This window comes from Dendrobates tinctorius, unplaced genomic scaffold (genome assembly GCF_039654945.1).
Source record: "Dendrobates tinctorius isolate UK_male_01 unplaced genomic scaffold, ASM3965494v1 ptg000117l, whole genome shotgun sequence".
Taxonomy (NCBI): domain Eukaryota; kingdom Metazoa; phylum Chordata; class Amphibia; order Anura; family Dendrobatidae; genus Dendrobates; species Dendrobates tinctorius.
In genome coordinates this window covers 10,686,962-10,704,082 of record NW_027361785.1, presented here as the reverse complement: position 1 = coordinate 10,704,082, position 17,121 = coordinate 10,686,962, and the positions used below count along the sequence as shown (strand labels likewise).

Below are 17,121 nucleotides of genomic sequence, written 5' to 3'. Positions count from 1 at the left end.
CACTGTATTTGTATGTATAAAAGTATACATATGTAAAACAGAAAAAAATATAGGTCATTGTATAATTGGGTGCTCGGATAAGATACCACTCTATGCAACCAAATTAAAAAGAGGATCCGGCACTCTCAACTGTGCAAAAAAGAAAAAAAAGGCTTTATTTGAAATGCAATCCAATAAATGTAATGTTGCAGTCTAAGGTTGGGATCACACTACCATAGAAATACATGCAGCCGCAGCTCCAGTCCTGAGTGCCAGCGGCAGCGCCGGGTGTTGATGAGAGAGACTTGTGCGAGTGTCTCGCATCACACACGGTAGTGTGATCCTGGCCTCACACTCAGACTTTCATCAGATAGATTGCTATGTAGATAGTGGGACAGTATAACCACGCTATATAGAAAAGTAAAATAGCCCAATATTTGAGAGTGCCTGATCTTCTTTTTGTATAGCATACAGTGGGTACGGAAAGTATTCCGACCCCTTTACATTTTTCACTCTTTGTTTCATTGCAGCCATTTGGTAAATTCAAAAAAGTTCATTTTTTCTCATTAATGTACACCCTGCACTCCATCTTGAATGAAAAAAAAACAAATGTAGACATTTTTGCAAATTTATTAAAAAAGAAAAATTGAAATATCACTGAAGGGTCATAAGTATTCAGACCCTTTGTTCAGTATTGAGTAGAATCACCTTTTTGAGCTAGTGCAGCCATAAGTCTTCTTGGGAATGATGCAACAAGTTTTTCACACCTGGATTTGGGGATCCTCTGCCATTCTTCCTTGCAGATCCTCTCCAGTTCTGTCAGGTTGGATGGTGAACGTTGGTAGACAGCCATTATCAGGTCTCCCCAGAGATGCTCAATTGGGTTTAGGTCAGGGCTCTGGCTGGGCCAGTCAAGAATGGTCACAGGGTTGTTCTTGTTAGGAGTGGCGGAAGGCACTAAATAAAAAATAAACTGCCTTCGCCACTCGGGGTCCACCGTGCGGTGGATGGAAGAACCGCTGCTAAGAGATGCAGAGTACAGTGGCGGTAATGTGCACAGGGTTCTAAGTCACCCAAGTGCAAGGAAGCAGACTCTGTTAGAGACACAGAGCTGCAATAGTAAATAACAGATTAAAGAACGCTGAGCCTGTTAGCAGCACAGGACTCAGCGACACACACGTAGGAGCCGGTCACCGGAGTAGTTAAAAATATGCCACTACATCCGAAGATACCTACCTTAGTAAAACGCGTGCTCGGCGTCGCAACTGCCAACGCCGGGACTGCAAGCGCAGCGCGGCGTAAACTGAGCCGCAGGGTAGGCACCGATATGCCGCAAGCGCGATGCAGGACACTAGCTGCTGAAGTAGACGGAGCTTGAGCGCACTGGCGCTATCGCTACTACTGGCTGAACTCAAACACTCACACAATCGTATTATCAGAGGGAAGGGGTTTCTTAATAAGTCAGTCACCAGTCCAAGCATCCATCATCATACACACAGCAGCAGTTTGAGAATACTAGCGCATGGCGGAACAGCCATGCGCACTTTTTATAGTGAACGGGACCTTCCGGAAATCTCCAGAACCCTGAGCTGAACCAATGAAATAAGGAGCAGGACCTGAGCACCTGACTCCTGAACTCCAATGGGAGCTCGTCCCGTGGGCATGCTCAGAAGCTGGAACGAAGGACTTAGCCTCTGGAGATAAATGTGAGAATCTGGATTCCTGCATAGGCATAGTAGAAACCAGATTGCTAAGGCTGTGTGCGCACGTTGCGGATTCTGCTGCGTTTCCGCAGCGGTTTTGGCCGTGCGGAAACGCAGCAGTTCCGCTGACATGGTACAGTACAATGAAAGCCTATGGGTTTTCAAAAACGCTGTGCTCACGCTGCGTTTTTTTCTGTGCGGTTTTGCTGCGGTTTACAAACCGCAGCATGTCAATTGTTTGGGCGGTTTCCGCAGCGGTTTCACACCTTTACCATAGTAGAGGTGTGAAACCGCAGGGCAAAACCGCAGGATAATCCGCAGATAAACCGCAGGTCAGATCCGCGCGGAAAAACCCGCAGCTGAATCTGCAACGTGTGCACATAGCCTTACAGTTCTGAAGCCACTCCTTTGTTATTTTAGCTGTGTGGTTGTTGTCATTGTCTTGTTGAAAGGTGAACCTTAGGCCAAGTCTGAGGTCCAGAGCACTCTGGAAGAAGTTTTCATCCAGGATATCTCTGTACTTGGCCACATTCATGTTTCCTTCAATTGAAACCAGTCGTCCTGTCCCTGCAGCTGAAAAACACACCCATAGCATATTGTATTGGGCAGGTAATGAGCAGTGCCTGATTTGCTCCACACATACCGCTTAGAATTCTCACCAAAAAGTTCTATCTTCTTCTCATCAGACCAGAGAATCTTATTTTTCAAAGTCTGGGAGTCCTTCATGTGTTTTTTAGCAAACTCTATGCAGGCTTTCATATGTCTGGCACTGAGGAGAGGCTTCCGTCGGGCCACTTTGCCATAAAGGCCCGACTGGTGGAGATAGTTGACTTTGTGGAACTTTCTCCCATCTTCCTACTGCATCTGTGGAGTTCAGCCACAATGATCTTGGGGTTCTTCTTTACCTCTCTCACCAAAGTTCTTCTCTCATGATTGCTCTGATTGGCTGGACGGCCAGGTCTAGGAAGACTTCTGGTGGTCCCAAACTTCTTCCATTTAAGGATTATGAAGGCCACTGTGCTCTTAGGAACCTTGAGTACTGCAGAAATTATTTTGTAACCTTGGCCAGATCTGTGCCTTGCCACAATTCTGTCTCTGAGCTCCTTGGCCAGTTCCTTTGACCTCATGATTCTCTTTTGGACTGACATGCACTGTGAGCTACATACATTTCTGTTTTTTTTTCAGTCAAGATGGGGAGCAGAGTGTACATTAAAGAGAAAAAAAATTACTTTTTTGAATTTACCAAATGGCTTCAATGAAACAGAGTGAAAAATTGAAAGGAGTCTGAATATTTTCCGTACCCACTGTATATGAAAATCATTTTTTCCATGTCAAATGTGTCCATAGACTGTGACAAAGTCTTCACAATCACTCTTGCATGTAGATATGCACAGAACCAATGTTAAAAATTAAATAAACAGTCCTGTAATACTTCAACAAGAGGAGGAATACTTTTATCAGCCATTATTATCATTGCTTACTTTCCACTGGCATTCCAGGGTGATTGTACTCGTGGCCCTTTAGATGAAGTCTGAAAAGCAATATATAATAGGTGATATTCATAAAAGCAAGGCATTATCAGAAAATAACATTGTCATATCGGTTTTATTATAAACTTGTAGTTTATTTTGTGAATGTAGCTTTGCATATAAATATCTTTAAATATTCCAGTTTATAGTAAGTTTGGACATAAACACACAACAAGATAAAGTCCTTTATTTGAAAGAAAACAATACACCCTGTTTTACACATTTATTTAAAAATAAAAACCACAGTTATACTCACCTTACTCCTATTGTATTGAAGCCTTTGTCCCCTGTAAAAAAAAAGAAAATAATAAACAAAAATATTCACCTTACGCTTAATCCACTGATGCCCATGTCCCCTTTTAAAAAAAAATAAAATAAATAAACAACTATATCCCACACCTGTCCAAAGTGAAGATAATCCATACTGTCCCACGCCATAGGTTATCTCTGTGATATCTGGTTTCCAACCTGAATGGTGATAAGATGCGATGGTCCAGGCTGAAAACCATAAGACAATGAAGTGCTGCGAGTGCAGCTTCAGTGACGAGCGGTGACGTCACTGAAGGTGTATTCCCAGGTGAGCAGGGACGATAAACTGCAGTGACCACCATGAGATCACTGCAAGCACCGTGAGAAAATTATAATGGTGCTCGTGGTGATCTCATGGAAGTCACTGCAGTTCATTGGGCTGTCTCACAGTGAACTGTGATCGCAGCAGCTCACTGTGTCCTGCTTTTCAGTGTGGATGGTTGCATCATGCCACCGTTCATGTTGAAAACCAGATATCGCAGAGATGGATTAGAGCATAGGGCAGTATGGCTTTTCTTCACTTTGGACAGGTGAGGGATATGGTGGTTGTTTATTATTTTTGTTTTTTTTCCATGGGACAAGGGCTTCAATAGAATATGCATAAGGTGAGTGTTTTTTATTTTTAAATAAATGTGTAAAACAGGGTGTTTTGTTTTACTTCAAATAAAGGACTTTATTCTTGCTGTGTGTTTATTTCAATACGCACTATAGGGTCAGTAATGGGGGGCTTCTTATAGATGCCGCTCCATTACTAACCTCTTGGCTTGATGTCACCTGACAATAAAAAGGTGACATCAATCCCAACCCTATCACCCCACTTGCCACCACCAGAGGGCAAGTGGAAAGAGCAAGGATAAGGGCCAGATATGCCATTTCTAGGGTGGCTGAGAGCTGATGTTGGTAGCCTGGGGAGGGGGGGCAATATCTCTGACCCCTTTCAAGGTTATTAATATCAACTCACAGCTGTTTAGCCTTTGCTGGTTTGAATTTATAGGGAGACCCTACATCATTTTTTTCTGGGGTCCACCCTAAATATACCAGGAAAAGGTAAGCAAACAGCTGTGAGCTGTTATTACTAGCCTGGGAACCTTATGGGGTATTATCCGTTGTTCCAGGTTACTAACATCAGCCCACAGCAGTGAGCTTTCACTCTGATGGTTATGAAAATTGCGCAGGAGTCAACATAGTTTTTTTTAATTTAATCCTTTATTTTACATAGGAGTTACACAAATACTGGTGCTTACAGGTCCCATCATTTTCTCCTGGTGGCGCTGATCTGCGCAAGCAGGAGACACTGATGAGAGCTGCCTTCAGTAACCAGCGGGCGCTTCAGAACAGCACAAACTGTACTGCTTGTTCCCAGGCCCCAATAAGTGTCATGCTGATGACAACTGTCATCATTATCTCCTGGTAGCTGCCTTCAGCAGCCAGCGCCTGGAATCAGGTCAAACTATGCTGCTTTTCCCAGGCTCTGGTACATGTCACACAGATGTAACACACGGACATACTGACAGCAGAAGAAGGCACTTTGGCATTGGGTGGTTGGCACCTCAACTCACAGGTAACAGTTTGTCATTTATTTGATTGTTTGCTCTCCTCACTAGTGTTTACATTTCCCTATACACATTTGATTATTGGTGTGTTGGTTCCTTTCCTCCTCCATTAGATAGGTATTGTTTACCATTATATTTACAAGGAACAATTTGGCCATGCTCTCTATTTCTGAGCGCATCTTTTAATACTCTGTTCTATTGTTCTCACTTACCCTTTTGAGTTGCAGTTCCACTTTTCTGGTCTCTCTCCCTCAGCACCCTACCATCTAACTTTTATGCATGTATTAAAAAAAGGGTTTTTTTAACTTGTTTTCAATAAAGCTTTACCTTTTATATGACTACCCATTGGTTCTTGAGTATGTTCTTGCGCCAATTCTTTGGAATGCACTTCCCAGGTCAATACGAGTAGTCCCCAATCCCTACAATTTTAAGCGTGCCCTGAAAACTCATTTATTCAGACTGGCCTACTGCCTCAACACATTAACCTAATTATCCCTGTGTGGCACAGTCAAAAGTTTTACCATAACCTGGTTCCCCGTATCAACATGCTTTATGCATCTATTAGCCCTCTGTGTCCGCACTGTTACACACTTAACATTATTGCTGGTCCATACAATCAGGGCAACTGTTACCACCCACCTTTCGTGTCTCCCCTTTTTCCCTCATAGATGGTAAGCTTGCGAGCAAGGCTCTCATTCCTCTTGGTTTTGTTATGTGCTATGTGATTATTGTTATGCTGTAATGTCTATCGTCTGTACAAGTCCCCTCTGAAATGTAAAGTGCTGCGGAATATGTCAGCGCTATAGAAATAAAATTTATTATTATTATATTATTATTATAATTTGTTCGGATTTGGTCGCCGAATCAGAACTTGCCATATTCGTCCCATATTGGTACCCTATCCATGACGAATGTATGTTTTATGATCGGTTCCGAACATATTCAGTAATTTCTACTCCCATTGACTCTAAAGACTTTCAGCTGTGTTAGACGAATATTGCAAAAGCAATATTCGCTGCCGATTGTATTCGGAACCGAATCCGAACAAATTCGCTCAACTCTATTCTTGGTTGCTTTTTTCTCCTTATATGCTCTCCCATGTTTATTGCACTGAACCCATTTATCTAATCCTTTAATACTCACACAGTGGTCACTTGACCTGTTTAACCCCTTTCTGCCAGATGACGTACTATCCTGTACATGTGCCCTGGGACTTAATTCCCATGGACGGGATAGTACGTCATCACCGATCAGCCGCGCTCACGGGGAGAGCACGGTTGATCGCGGCCGGGTGTCAGCTGATTCTCACAGCTGACACCCGGCACTAAGTACCAGGAGTGGTCACGGACAAACATGATCACAGCGTTCTGGGAGCAGGCAGAGGGGCTGTCAGCTCGGACAGCCCCACTGCCTTTGGATCAGTGACCCCGCGGCATGTCGCGGGGTCCCGATTGCTGCCATGGAGACCCGATGTCGTCATGATGACATCCGGGTCTCCAAGCCTGAGAAACTTCCTGTCATGCGCAGTGCATGTCAGGAAGTCTCACAGGTCAGCGTAAAATGCATGTTGCGCTGACAGCTTCTATAGCATGCAGATCTGCATGCTATAGAAGTGATCAGCCTACACAAAATTAGTGTCCCATAGTGGGACAGGGTGTAAAACTAAAAATTAAATGAAAATTTTTTTTAAAATAATTGTAAAAATATTTAAAAAAAAATAATAAATCAATTTTTATTCTAACATTAAATCAATATTTGAATAAAAAAAATCTAAACAATAAAAGTACACATATTTGGTATCTCCGCGTCCGCAACGACCCGACCTATAAAACTGTCCCACAAGTTAACCCCTTTGGTGAACACCATTAAAAAAAAACAAGCCAAAGAAACAATGCTTTATCATCATACTGCCAAACAAAAAGTGGAATAACACGCGATAAAAACAACGGATATAAATAATCGCAGTACCGCTGAAAACATCATCTTGTCACACAAAATCAAGCTCCCATACAGTGTCATCAGCAAAAAATAAAAAAGTTATAGTTCTCAGAATAAAGCGATACAAAAATAATTATTTTTCATACAAAATAGTTTTTATTGTATAAAAGCGCCAAAACATAAAAAAATAAACGAGGTATCGCTGTAATCGTACTGACCCGAATAATAAAACTGCGTTATCAATTTTACCACTTGCGGAACGGAGTGAACGCCCCCACACCCCATGAAATTCATGAATTGCTGGTTTTTGTTCATTCTGCCTCCCAAAAATTGGAATAAAAAGCAATCAAAAATGTCATGTGCCCGAAAATGGTACCAATAAAAACGTCAACTCGTCCTGCAAAAAACAAGACCTCACATGACTCTGTGGGCCAAAATATAGAAAAATTATAGCTCTTAAAATGTGGTGATGCAAAAACTATTTTTTTGCAATAAAAAGCGTCTTTTAGTGTGTGACAGCTGCCAAACATATAAATAGCTATAAAAACCCTCTATAAATAGTAAATCAAACCCCCCTTATCACCCCCTTAGTTAAGGAAAAATAATAAAATAAAAAAAGTATTTATTTCCATTTTCCCATTAAGGTTGGGGTTAGGATTTGCGCTGGGCTTAGGTTTATGGTTGGGGTTAAAGTTAGAATTAGGGTTGGGGCTAAAGTTAGGGATGGATTGGGGATAAAGTTAGGGTTATGATTGGGGCTAAAGTTAGGGTTAGGGTTGGGGCTAAACTAATTTGTGTGACACATTTCTCTGTTTTTAGGGCATGAAAATTCAAAGTTGGAAAATTGCAAAATTTTCAAAATTTTCGCCAAATTTCCGTTTTTTTCACAAATAAGCGCAAGTCATATCAAAGAAATTTTACCACTATCATGAAGCACAATATGTCACAAAAAAAAAATGTCAGAATCACTGGGATCCATGAAAGCATTCCAGAGTTATTACCTCATAAAGAGCCAGTGGTCAGAATTGTAAAAATTGTCCCGGTCATTAAAGTGCAAACCACCCTTCGGGGTAAAGGGGTTAAACATGTACTGTAGTTTGTCGGCCATATAAGATTTACCTAATACATTGAGCAATAATCCGCACTATATATGACCAAACAATTTCTAGTGTGAGCATTTGGTGGCATACAGATACATTGCTGGGGGCAATAAATTCCTGTTTATATGAGGCCACGTGCGGCCGACAATCAATGCTTTCAATGTCCACAGAAAAGATTCAATGAACCAACAAGCATCTGATTGTTTGTCGATATTCATCAGATTATCTACGTAGAATGCGATGTCCCATTTACAACAAGAGTGGGAATTTCTACATTTTTCTTGATCCATATGACAGATACAGTAGCTTTAATTAAGAACTATTAGTGGTTTTGTGGTGTACTTTGCTGCTATAATTGAAAAACTCCAGCAAAAAAACAAACAAACAAACTGCAATTTCATTATTGCAGTGGTTTTGCAAAATTGCAATTTTTTTTTTTTTGCCACAATATGGCAAAAAAAAAAAATAAAAAAAAAATTACATGTTAATAAACCGTTAACAGTTTATAATGTTGGCATCTCTGGTCCTGCAAATATTTTGTCATATATTTTAAAATACAGGTTGACTTCTTACCTTAAAATAATCAATGAGAGCTTTCGAATACTTCACTGCATGATCCCTTTTGAGGCAAAACATTCTCCAGTACAGAAGAGCCAAACAGCGGTAACTAGAAGTATATAAATATGCCATTAAAACACAGTCCATAAATTACATCACACGCAAAATACAGCTATTCTGTTGATAAAAATGTGATGGATGACATTGTGCCAGTAGTATAATGATTTATAAATGCGATGTCAGTAAAATAGTTAGTTGTGAAGATCGATAGTAAATTCAAATTTGTGTTATGCTCCTCTTTTTCATATGATGGGCAGGAGATGAACTGATGGCATGACTGAAATAATATTTGTATTAGCACCATTTAGGTAGGTATCGTAGACTAACATTGGTCAACATTAACATCTTTGCTCCACCAGCATATTCCCTGCCTAACCAGCCCTTTATAATGTCACTGAGTGAAAACAAGGTTTTAAAAAAAGCATTTATAATGTCCCCAGTTACTATGCTTATGAGGGCTATGCCCCATAGGCGTCAGCCCTCTTTCCCCCTGGGCATGATAATATAATTTGCACAAGCGGCGACTTTGCTGCTTATGCAAATCTAGCGCATACACTCCACTCATTCTGGCAGTGTCACTGTGTCTCTGAAGCCAGATGTAGGCTTCTCAGCTTCAGAGGTGCACACTTCACATGACCGGAAGTTTAGAAGATAGCTTTAAGGGTTATTCATATAATTGATATTTATGGCATAATGTAAGAGTCCCATAAATGTAATTTTAGACAAATGGGTCGCCCTCCCAGGGCTGTGGGGTACTCGATACCGGGCCGGTATAAGTGGGATGTGTCACAGCAGCGGTGACCCGGACCGTGGCCCTGGGCACCCAAGTAATAGGAAGATGGGAATGGTGGAATGTAGTTAGATGAATAGTTTGTGACGCCACCTGTGGTGTTCGGCAAGGGAGGTGTTAAGCCGACGCTGCATGCAGATCCGCTGGGACTGATGGTATGGTGCAGCAAAGATGTAAAAGCTCCCCATAGGTGAAGCTATAGTCCCAGGGCAGTGTAGGTGTGGAGACACTTAGATGGTGTAGTGTTTGGCGCAGGGGATGTAGCAGTGCCAGGCGGACGGACGCAGGAAGGTATGGAGGACTCCAGGGCATGTAGTTCCAAAGCTGTACTCACAGTCTGTAGTGCCCGCTTCTGTGCCGTGTCCTCCGGGTCAAGGACTCAGTCAACCTCCAGGCAAGATGGAATGCTCCCTTCCACACTCCGCCAACTCATGTGCCTTTTCTGAACGTCTCCTCTATAGCGCCTTTAAGTGTGAAGATCTCCTAGTACTGAGTTACACTGGAGTTCCTCCTGACAGATATTCCCAAGAACTCTACTTGCACGGCAGACAGCTGTAGCCTGCTTCGGGGACTCTCTACTCCTGAGTCCCGGCTCTCTATCCGTGTTGCTGTTGTGCCCTCAAGTCTTAGATGGGAGTAGTGCATTTACAGCCCACTACTCCATCGGTGTCTGCTGCAGAACCATTAGTGTCCATACAACCTCGGGGACCGGGCCCCGGCCTTGCGCTTAGAACTTCTAGGCAGGGTTCTTCCTCTAACCCATGTCCTCTGTGTTCCCTTTTACTCCTACGTTCCGTACTTGTCTTTCTCTCCTATGGAAGCTCAGGCTTAAGTTCAATGTCTCTCTCCTTCTTTCCCTTCCCATGCCAGCTGGCTCAGATCACTGAGGCAGCTGCAGCACTCCTTCCTCCATCCCTCTTCCAGGGATCCCCACTCCTCTCCGAGTGGCTTCCTCTCTCCTACTCTCTCCACGAGTGACCTGTAATCCTAAACCATCCCGCTCTTTTATGTGTTCTAAACTCCACCCACCTCCCAGCACGTTTAGTGTTCCAAGCAGGGAACCACCAAAGGTGCTCTGCCTCTCTCTAGGCAAGGAGCCGCAATGTGGTTTTGCTGAACTACTCTATTGTGTGGGGTGCGAGTGTTGGAGCGTGTTCAGGAGCCTCCAACTTACCTGGATGGTGGGGCACCACACCTTAGGAGAAGGTGCAGTACCTCTGTGGCGACTGAGCCTCAGGGGCGCCACACAAACAGATGCCTCTTTTAGTACGGACTGTGCCTACCTTAGCCCCTTGACCCCTGTGCTATTTTCCATTTTTGCTTTTTTCCTCCCCTTCTTCCAAGAGCCATAACTTTTTTCTCCTTACGCTGTTAACCGATCGCATTAATTTACTTTGTATTTTGATAGATTGGACATTTCTGAACACGGCGATACCAAATATGTGATTTTTTTAAAAATTGTTTTATTTTCAACAGGGGGATGATTTGAACTTGTTTTTTTTTCATTTTTTTCGTATTTTTAATAACTTTTTAATAACTTTTTACTGTACTTGCTAGAGCCCTTAGGGGACTTAGTATTTTTGATCAGTATTTGTATGCCAAGACCAGGAGTGTCTCCAAAACAAAGAACAGGTGTTAGCCTTTCAGTTATAGCTTTTTTCTGTAAGTTCCACTCCTGGTTTTGGCATACAAACACTGATGCAAAAATACTGACGTGTGAATGAAGCCTTACATAGCAGAATTCACGATGTCCATGGCTGTCATTCAGAGGAGGATCATAATGACAGGAATTGGGGTCATCAGCAGACCTCTGACTGCCGTGACAACCCAATGGCACCCTGTGATCACAGCACGGGCATGCTGATTGGAGAGTGGGTATGACTCTCGCCTCTCTCGTCACGTGTTAAATCCTGCTGTCAGTTATTGACAGTGGGATTTAACAGGTTAAGCAGCCACAGGAGAAGCAGCACTCCACCCTAGGTTGTTAAAAGCACATGATGGCTGATTAAATCAGTTGTCATGTGAGGGGAAAGATGGCAGGGAAACATGATCTGATGTAAATATACCTCATATGTTGTGAAGGGGTTAAATTAAGGGACATAAAGTAAAGTGTATTACAATTCATGAGTAATACTTAATTATTACGCTACACACCATAGAGCTGTCATTTTCTTGTCCTGAGTAGATGCACTATGTCTCAAATGTGAATTTAGCCTCAAGGCATACCTTTAAAAAAAACAAAAACGTAAATGTATAAAATATTCACAGATAACACAGCATACAAACAATATATAGCTATTAGAGCCAAGTGAATCAATTTGATGAAAATCAAGAAGATAAACAAAAGGGTTCTTTACTAATATACCATACACTATAATAAACCCCTATAAAATAATCTTTTTTAAATATTATTAAAATACGGGAAAAATAGACATCATGGCAAAACACTTATAATAAACTTGTATATAGGTCATGGGATAGGAGGGGGGTCGGATTTATAATCTACTAATTTAATCCTAAAATATAATTACCTGTTCATGGAGGTTGGCGCCATAATGTAGTCTACATGGTGCCCCCACCTACCGTAGACTTACCCGATTTGTCCCTAAGCACTCATACCCACATGCGAGAAATACGGACGAGTGTAATACGTTAAAAAAACGGATTGCACTTGGACCAATGTTATTCAATGGGTGACATCTCATTTGTGATTTTTTTCTCAGCTGAAATCGGACTGAGACAAAAATCGCAGCATGCTGCGTATCTCGGATGAGACTCGCCAATACAAGTCAATGGGTGCGAGAAAAAAAAAAAAAAAAAAAAATCGCACAGCAAACGGACCATACGTATGCCATCCGTTTTTAACGGATACATTACCATTCTGTGTCATAGAACACTGTAAATGGTTCTGTAAATGACGGTAGAAAAATAGTTGCAGAGAAAAAAAAACACATTTCATACGCATGTCATACGGATGCTATGTGAGAAAGATCACATTGTGCTCGCATGACACTTGTATGACACTCGTCCGTTTTTTCAGTCCGGAAATCGGATCGTTTTTTTTTCCTCGCAAGTGGGTATGAGCCCTAAGAGAACCTATCCACTTATTTCTGCACCAAATCATGCAGTGAAAAATAACACTAAAATCCTATAAAATAGTAGGTAGTTAGTGGAGATTAGCCCCTTGATACAGCTTCCTGTTAAGGATATATACATATTCATCGGCGAAATAAAGATTGTAAAGTGATACAAGTGTGCATCTATGTCATAAAAACCATATACATGGTGAATGCTATGCATAAATGACTCATATATATGTATATATATATTGTGATAATAGACAAGGATCAGAAGACAGCAATGATAATAGATGTGGCAGTGCCAAGTGACAGCAACATCAGAAAGAAGGAATATGAGAAGCTGGAGAAATACCAGGGCCTCAAAGGAGAACTGGAGAAGATGTGGAAGGTGAAGGCAACAGTGATTACAGTGGTGATAGGAGCACTTGGAGCAGTGACCCCTAAGTTGGAAGAATGGCTACAACAGATCCCAGGAGCAACATCTGAGCTCTAAGTCCAGAAAAGAGCAATACTGGGAACAACTAAGATCCTGCGCAGAACCCTCAAACTCCCAGGCCTCTGGTGGAGGACCCGAGATTGAGAAAGGACAACAAAGACCACCCTCATTTGGGAGTGAGAAGGAAGTTTTATATACACCGTATTTTTCAGACTTTAAGACGCACCGGACTATAAGACGCACCCCAAATATTCCTTCCGAATTCGGAAGGAAAATAGGGAAAAAAATTACTGCGTCAAATGGGGGTCCCTGAAGGGTGGTGGGGGAGCTGCAGCACTGGTGGAGCAGAGTTACAAGAGGTGTTCAGTTGTCCGGCGTTGACATGACTCCCATCCCAGGCTGGTGCAGCAGGTTTGGCGGGGCTCGGTGGTGCGGGGCTCCACTGACCTTTTGTGAAAGACTGGAGCACCTGCACACCCACTGCTGCAATGCGGTGGCATCTGTGAAAATGGCCGACGGAGACAGCTCATGTGCAGATTGAGATTTCGGCACCGAGATTTTGTTGCCGAGATCTCAATCTGCACATGCGCTGTCTCCCGCGGCCATTTTCCCGGAGGCCAGCGCATTGCAGCAATGGATGTGTGGGGGCTTCGGGTTTCACAAAATGTCAGCAAAGCCCCCGCATCACCGAACACTGCCGAACCTGCCGCACCAGCCTGGGATGGGAGTCAGGTCATCGCCCTGCAGTGTCGGACCACCAAACACCCCCTCTTCCCAGCCCAGGGCTGGCAGAATCGCCACACTCCTGGTAAATAACATTGCGTCTTAGAGACCGAAAATACGGTGTATATATATATACAGTGGGGCAAAAAAGTATTTAGTCAGTCAGCAATAGTGCAAGTTCCACCACTTAAAAAGATGAGAGGCGTCTGTAATTTACATCATAGGTAGACCTCAACTATGGGAGACAAACTGAGAAAAAAAAATCCAGAAAATCACATTGTCTGTTTTTTTTTCATTTTATTTGCATATTATGGTGGAAAATAAGTATTTGGTCAGAAACAAGCAATCAAGATTTCTGGCTCTCACAGACCTGTAACTTCTTTAAGAGTCTCCTCTTTCCTCCACTCATTACCTGTAGTAATGGCACCTGTTTAAACTTGTTATCAGTATAAAAAGACACCTGTGCACACCCTCAAACAGTCTGACTCCAAACTCCACTATGGTGAAGACCAAAGAGCTGTCAAAGGACACCAGAAACAAAATTGTAGCCCTGCACCTGGCTGGGAAGACTGAATCTGCAATAGCCAACCAGCTTGGAGTGAAGAAATCAACTGTGGGAGCAATAATTAGAAAATGGAAGACATACAAGACCACTGATAATCTCCCTCGATCTGGTGCTCCACGCAAAATCCCACCCCGTGGGGTCAGAATGATCACAAGAACGGTGAGCAAAAATCCCAGAACCACGCGGGGGGACCTAGTGAATGAACTGCAGAGAGCTGGGACCAATGTAACAAGGCCTACCATAAGTAACACACTACACCACCATGGACTCAGATCCTGCAGTGCCAGACGCGTCCCACTGCTTAAGCCTGTACATGTCCGGGCCCGTCTGAAGTTTGCTAGAGAGCATTTGGATGATCCAGGGGAGTTTTGGGAGAATGTCCTATGGTCTGATGAAACCAAACTGGAACTGTTTGGTAGAAACACAACTTGTCGTGTTTGGAGGAAAAAGAATACTGAGTTGCATCCATCAAACACCATACCTACTGTAAAGCATGGTGGTGGAAACATCATGCTTTGGGGCTGTTTCTCTGCAAAGGGGCCAGGACGACTGATCCGGGTACATGAAAGAATGAATGGGGCCATGTATCGTGAGATTTTGAGTGCAAACCTCCTTCCATCAGCAAGGGCATTGAAGATGAAACGTGGCTGGGTCTTTCAACATGACAATGATCCAAAGCACACCGCCAGGGCAACGAAGGAGTGGCTTCGTAAGAAGCATTTCAAGGTCCTGGAGTAGCCTAGCCAGTCTCCAGATCTCAACCCTATAGAAAACCTTTGGAGGGAGTTGAAAGTCCGTGTTGCCAAGCGAAAAGCCAAAAACATCACTGCTCTAGAGGAGATCTGCATGGAGGAATGGGCCAACATACCAACAACAGTGTGTGGCAACCTTGTGAAGACTTACAGAAAACGTTTGACCTCTGTCATTGCCAACAAAGGATATATCACAAAGTATTGAGATGCAATTTTGTTTCTGACCAAATACTTATTTTCCACCATAATATGCAAATAAAATGAAAAAAAAACCAGACAATGTGATTTTCTGGATTTTTTTTTTCTCAGTTTGCCTCCCATAGTTGAGGTCTACCTATGATGTAAATTACAGACGCCTCTCATCTTTTTAAGTGGTGGAACTTGCACTATTGCTGACTGACTAAATACTTTTTTGCCCCACTGTATATATATATATATATATATATATATATAAATAAAATCGATGCTTATCTGTGTATTTTCTCAAATCCAGGATTCCCAAAAGTTTCCTACATCTATTGACAGGAAAAACGCAGCGGCATAAACAAGCATATAAACAAGTGTGTAAATGAGTGCAAAAATGGTGAAAGAATTGACATGGTGTAGATATAAATTTGCATCAAATCTACAAGTCACAAATAAGTAACGTGTTCATGAGACTTCAGGATTTCCATTCACTTTGCTGCTTTGTGGCAAATCTGCACTGAAAAAAATGCAGCAAAAACACAATGTGTGCACACAGCCTAAGCCTTTTAGCATTAAATCAACATATTCCAGCATCTATCTTTTTCTATTCTTCACGAACGACCTCTTTTGGAGCCTGGATGTCAGATGAGGAGACATACAGTACTGGGGCACTCAATCACTTTCACCCTGTTATGTCATTTTTACTCAAACACTACATATTTTTATTACAAATATGCAATAATAGACAACTTCAGTAATGTGCTAGAATAAAGTTTTTTTTTTATCCTTATGATAGGTCATGAATATTAGATCCATGGGAATGCCAGGAGTCGGACTGCCATCTAATAGCTGATTGAGGGGACTGCATTGCTTCAGAAAATGCCCATTGTTCTGATATAAATCGCTTATCCTAAATATCATTTTTTATTCTGACAAATGCCCTCTAAACTCTCGCATTCCCGAAATGTTGCAGAGATTACCTTATAAGCTCCACAGTCTCCGAGTACATTGTATAGGGGGACTTGGATTCCATTGGCCCATGTTCCATAGCATTTCCACATTCAATAAAAGCCAGAGCTGCTTCTGTATAGTTCAGGACTTTTTCAAATTTGTCCACCTTGCAAAAAATACAATAAATACGTAAGCAGCAATGTTACATATGTTATAAGGAGACATGTGCGTACATGAAAATAAATCCAAGATTCTGCATAAATTTATTTCTGTGGTTTTAGTTTGTGGCAAACTCACAGCATACAGATTCATGGCACACTAGGCTACAGCAAATACTGAGTTCAATGGATATTGTATAAATTCATACACAGTAAGCTCCCCCTAGTGGCCGACACAGGCAGACAGAATATTATAATTACATTTTGTTGATGAGTAAAAGGAAACTGCAGGATTAAAACTGTTATAATAAAAATGAAATGAAAAATGAAGCTAATAAAATAAACCTTGTCAACCTGAAAAAAATGAAGAAAAGAAATCTGTAAAATGAATCTCAAAATTCCTCACCAGTTCACATTACTTTGGTGTAATCATAGATCACAGTGAAACAGCCATCATAGTGGCGTTATGTCACATTGTTACATGAATGTGTTATCCAATAGATGTGGCTCATAGTTACCCTCAGTGCTCATCACTTGCATACATGTATTGTACTGTGCAGACGTTTTAAGCAGGTGTGGAAGATGTGCTCGAGATGTTCTGTCCAAACTCTTTTGAAGAAGCATCAAGAAATGGACAAAGTTATGGACCGTAGACGCAGTGGACAGCCAAGGAAGCAGTGCAGCAGATGAAAGACACATGTTTACTTCCCTTCAAAATCGAGCAGTCCAGCAGTGTCATTAGCTGATAACT

General features: G+C 42.1%; 1 protein-coding gene across 2 annotated transcripts in view; it reads right to left on the bottom strand.

The window, feature by feature from the left end:
• AFF3 (ALF transcription elongation factor 3) overlaps positions 1-17,121 on the bottom strand; it is a 418,376-nt gene that overhangs the window by 17,535 nt on the left and 383,720 nt on the right. For both annotated transcript variants that reach the window (XM_073590524.1, XM_073590525.1), the window contains 4 exons: positions 16,242-16,378; positions 11,674-11,745; positions 8,685-8,778; positions 3,164-3,213 (listed from right to left, as the gene is read on the bottom strand). In XM_073590524.1, the coding sequence (XP_073446625.1) occupies positions 3,164-3,213; positions 8,685-8,778; positions 11,674-11,745; positions 16,242-16,378 (353 nt within the window). The remainder of the gene's footprint in view (positions 1-3,163; positions 3,214-8,684; positions 8,779-11,673; positions 11,746-16,241; positions 16,379-17,121) is intronic.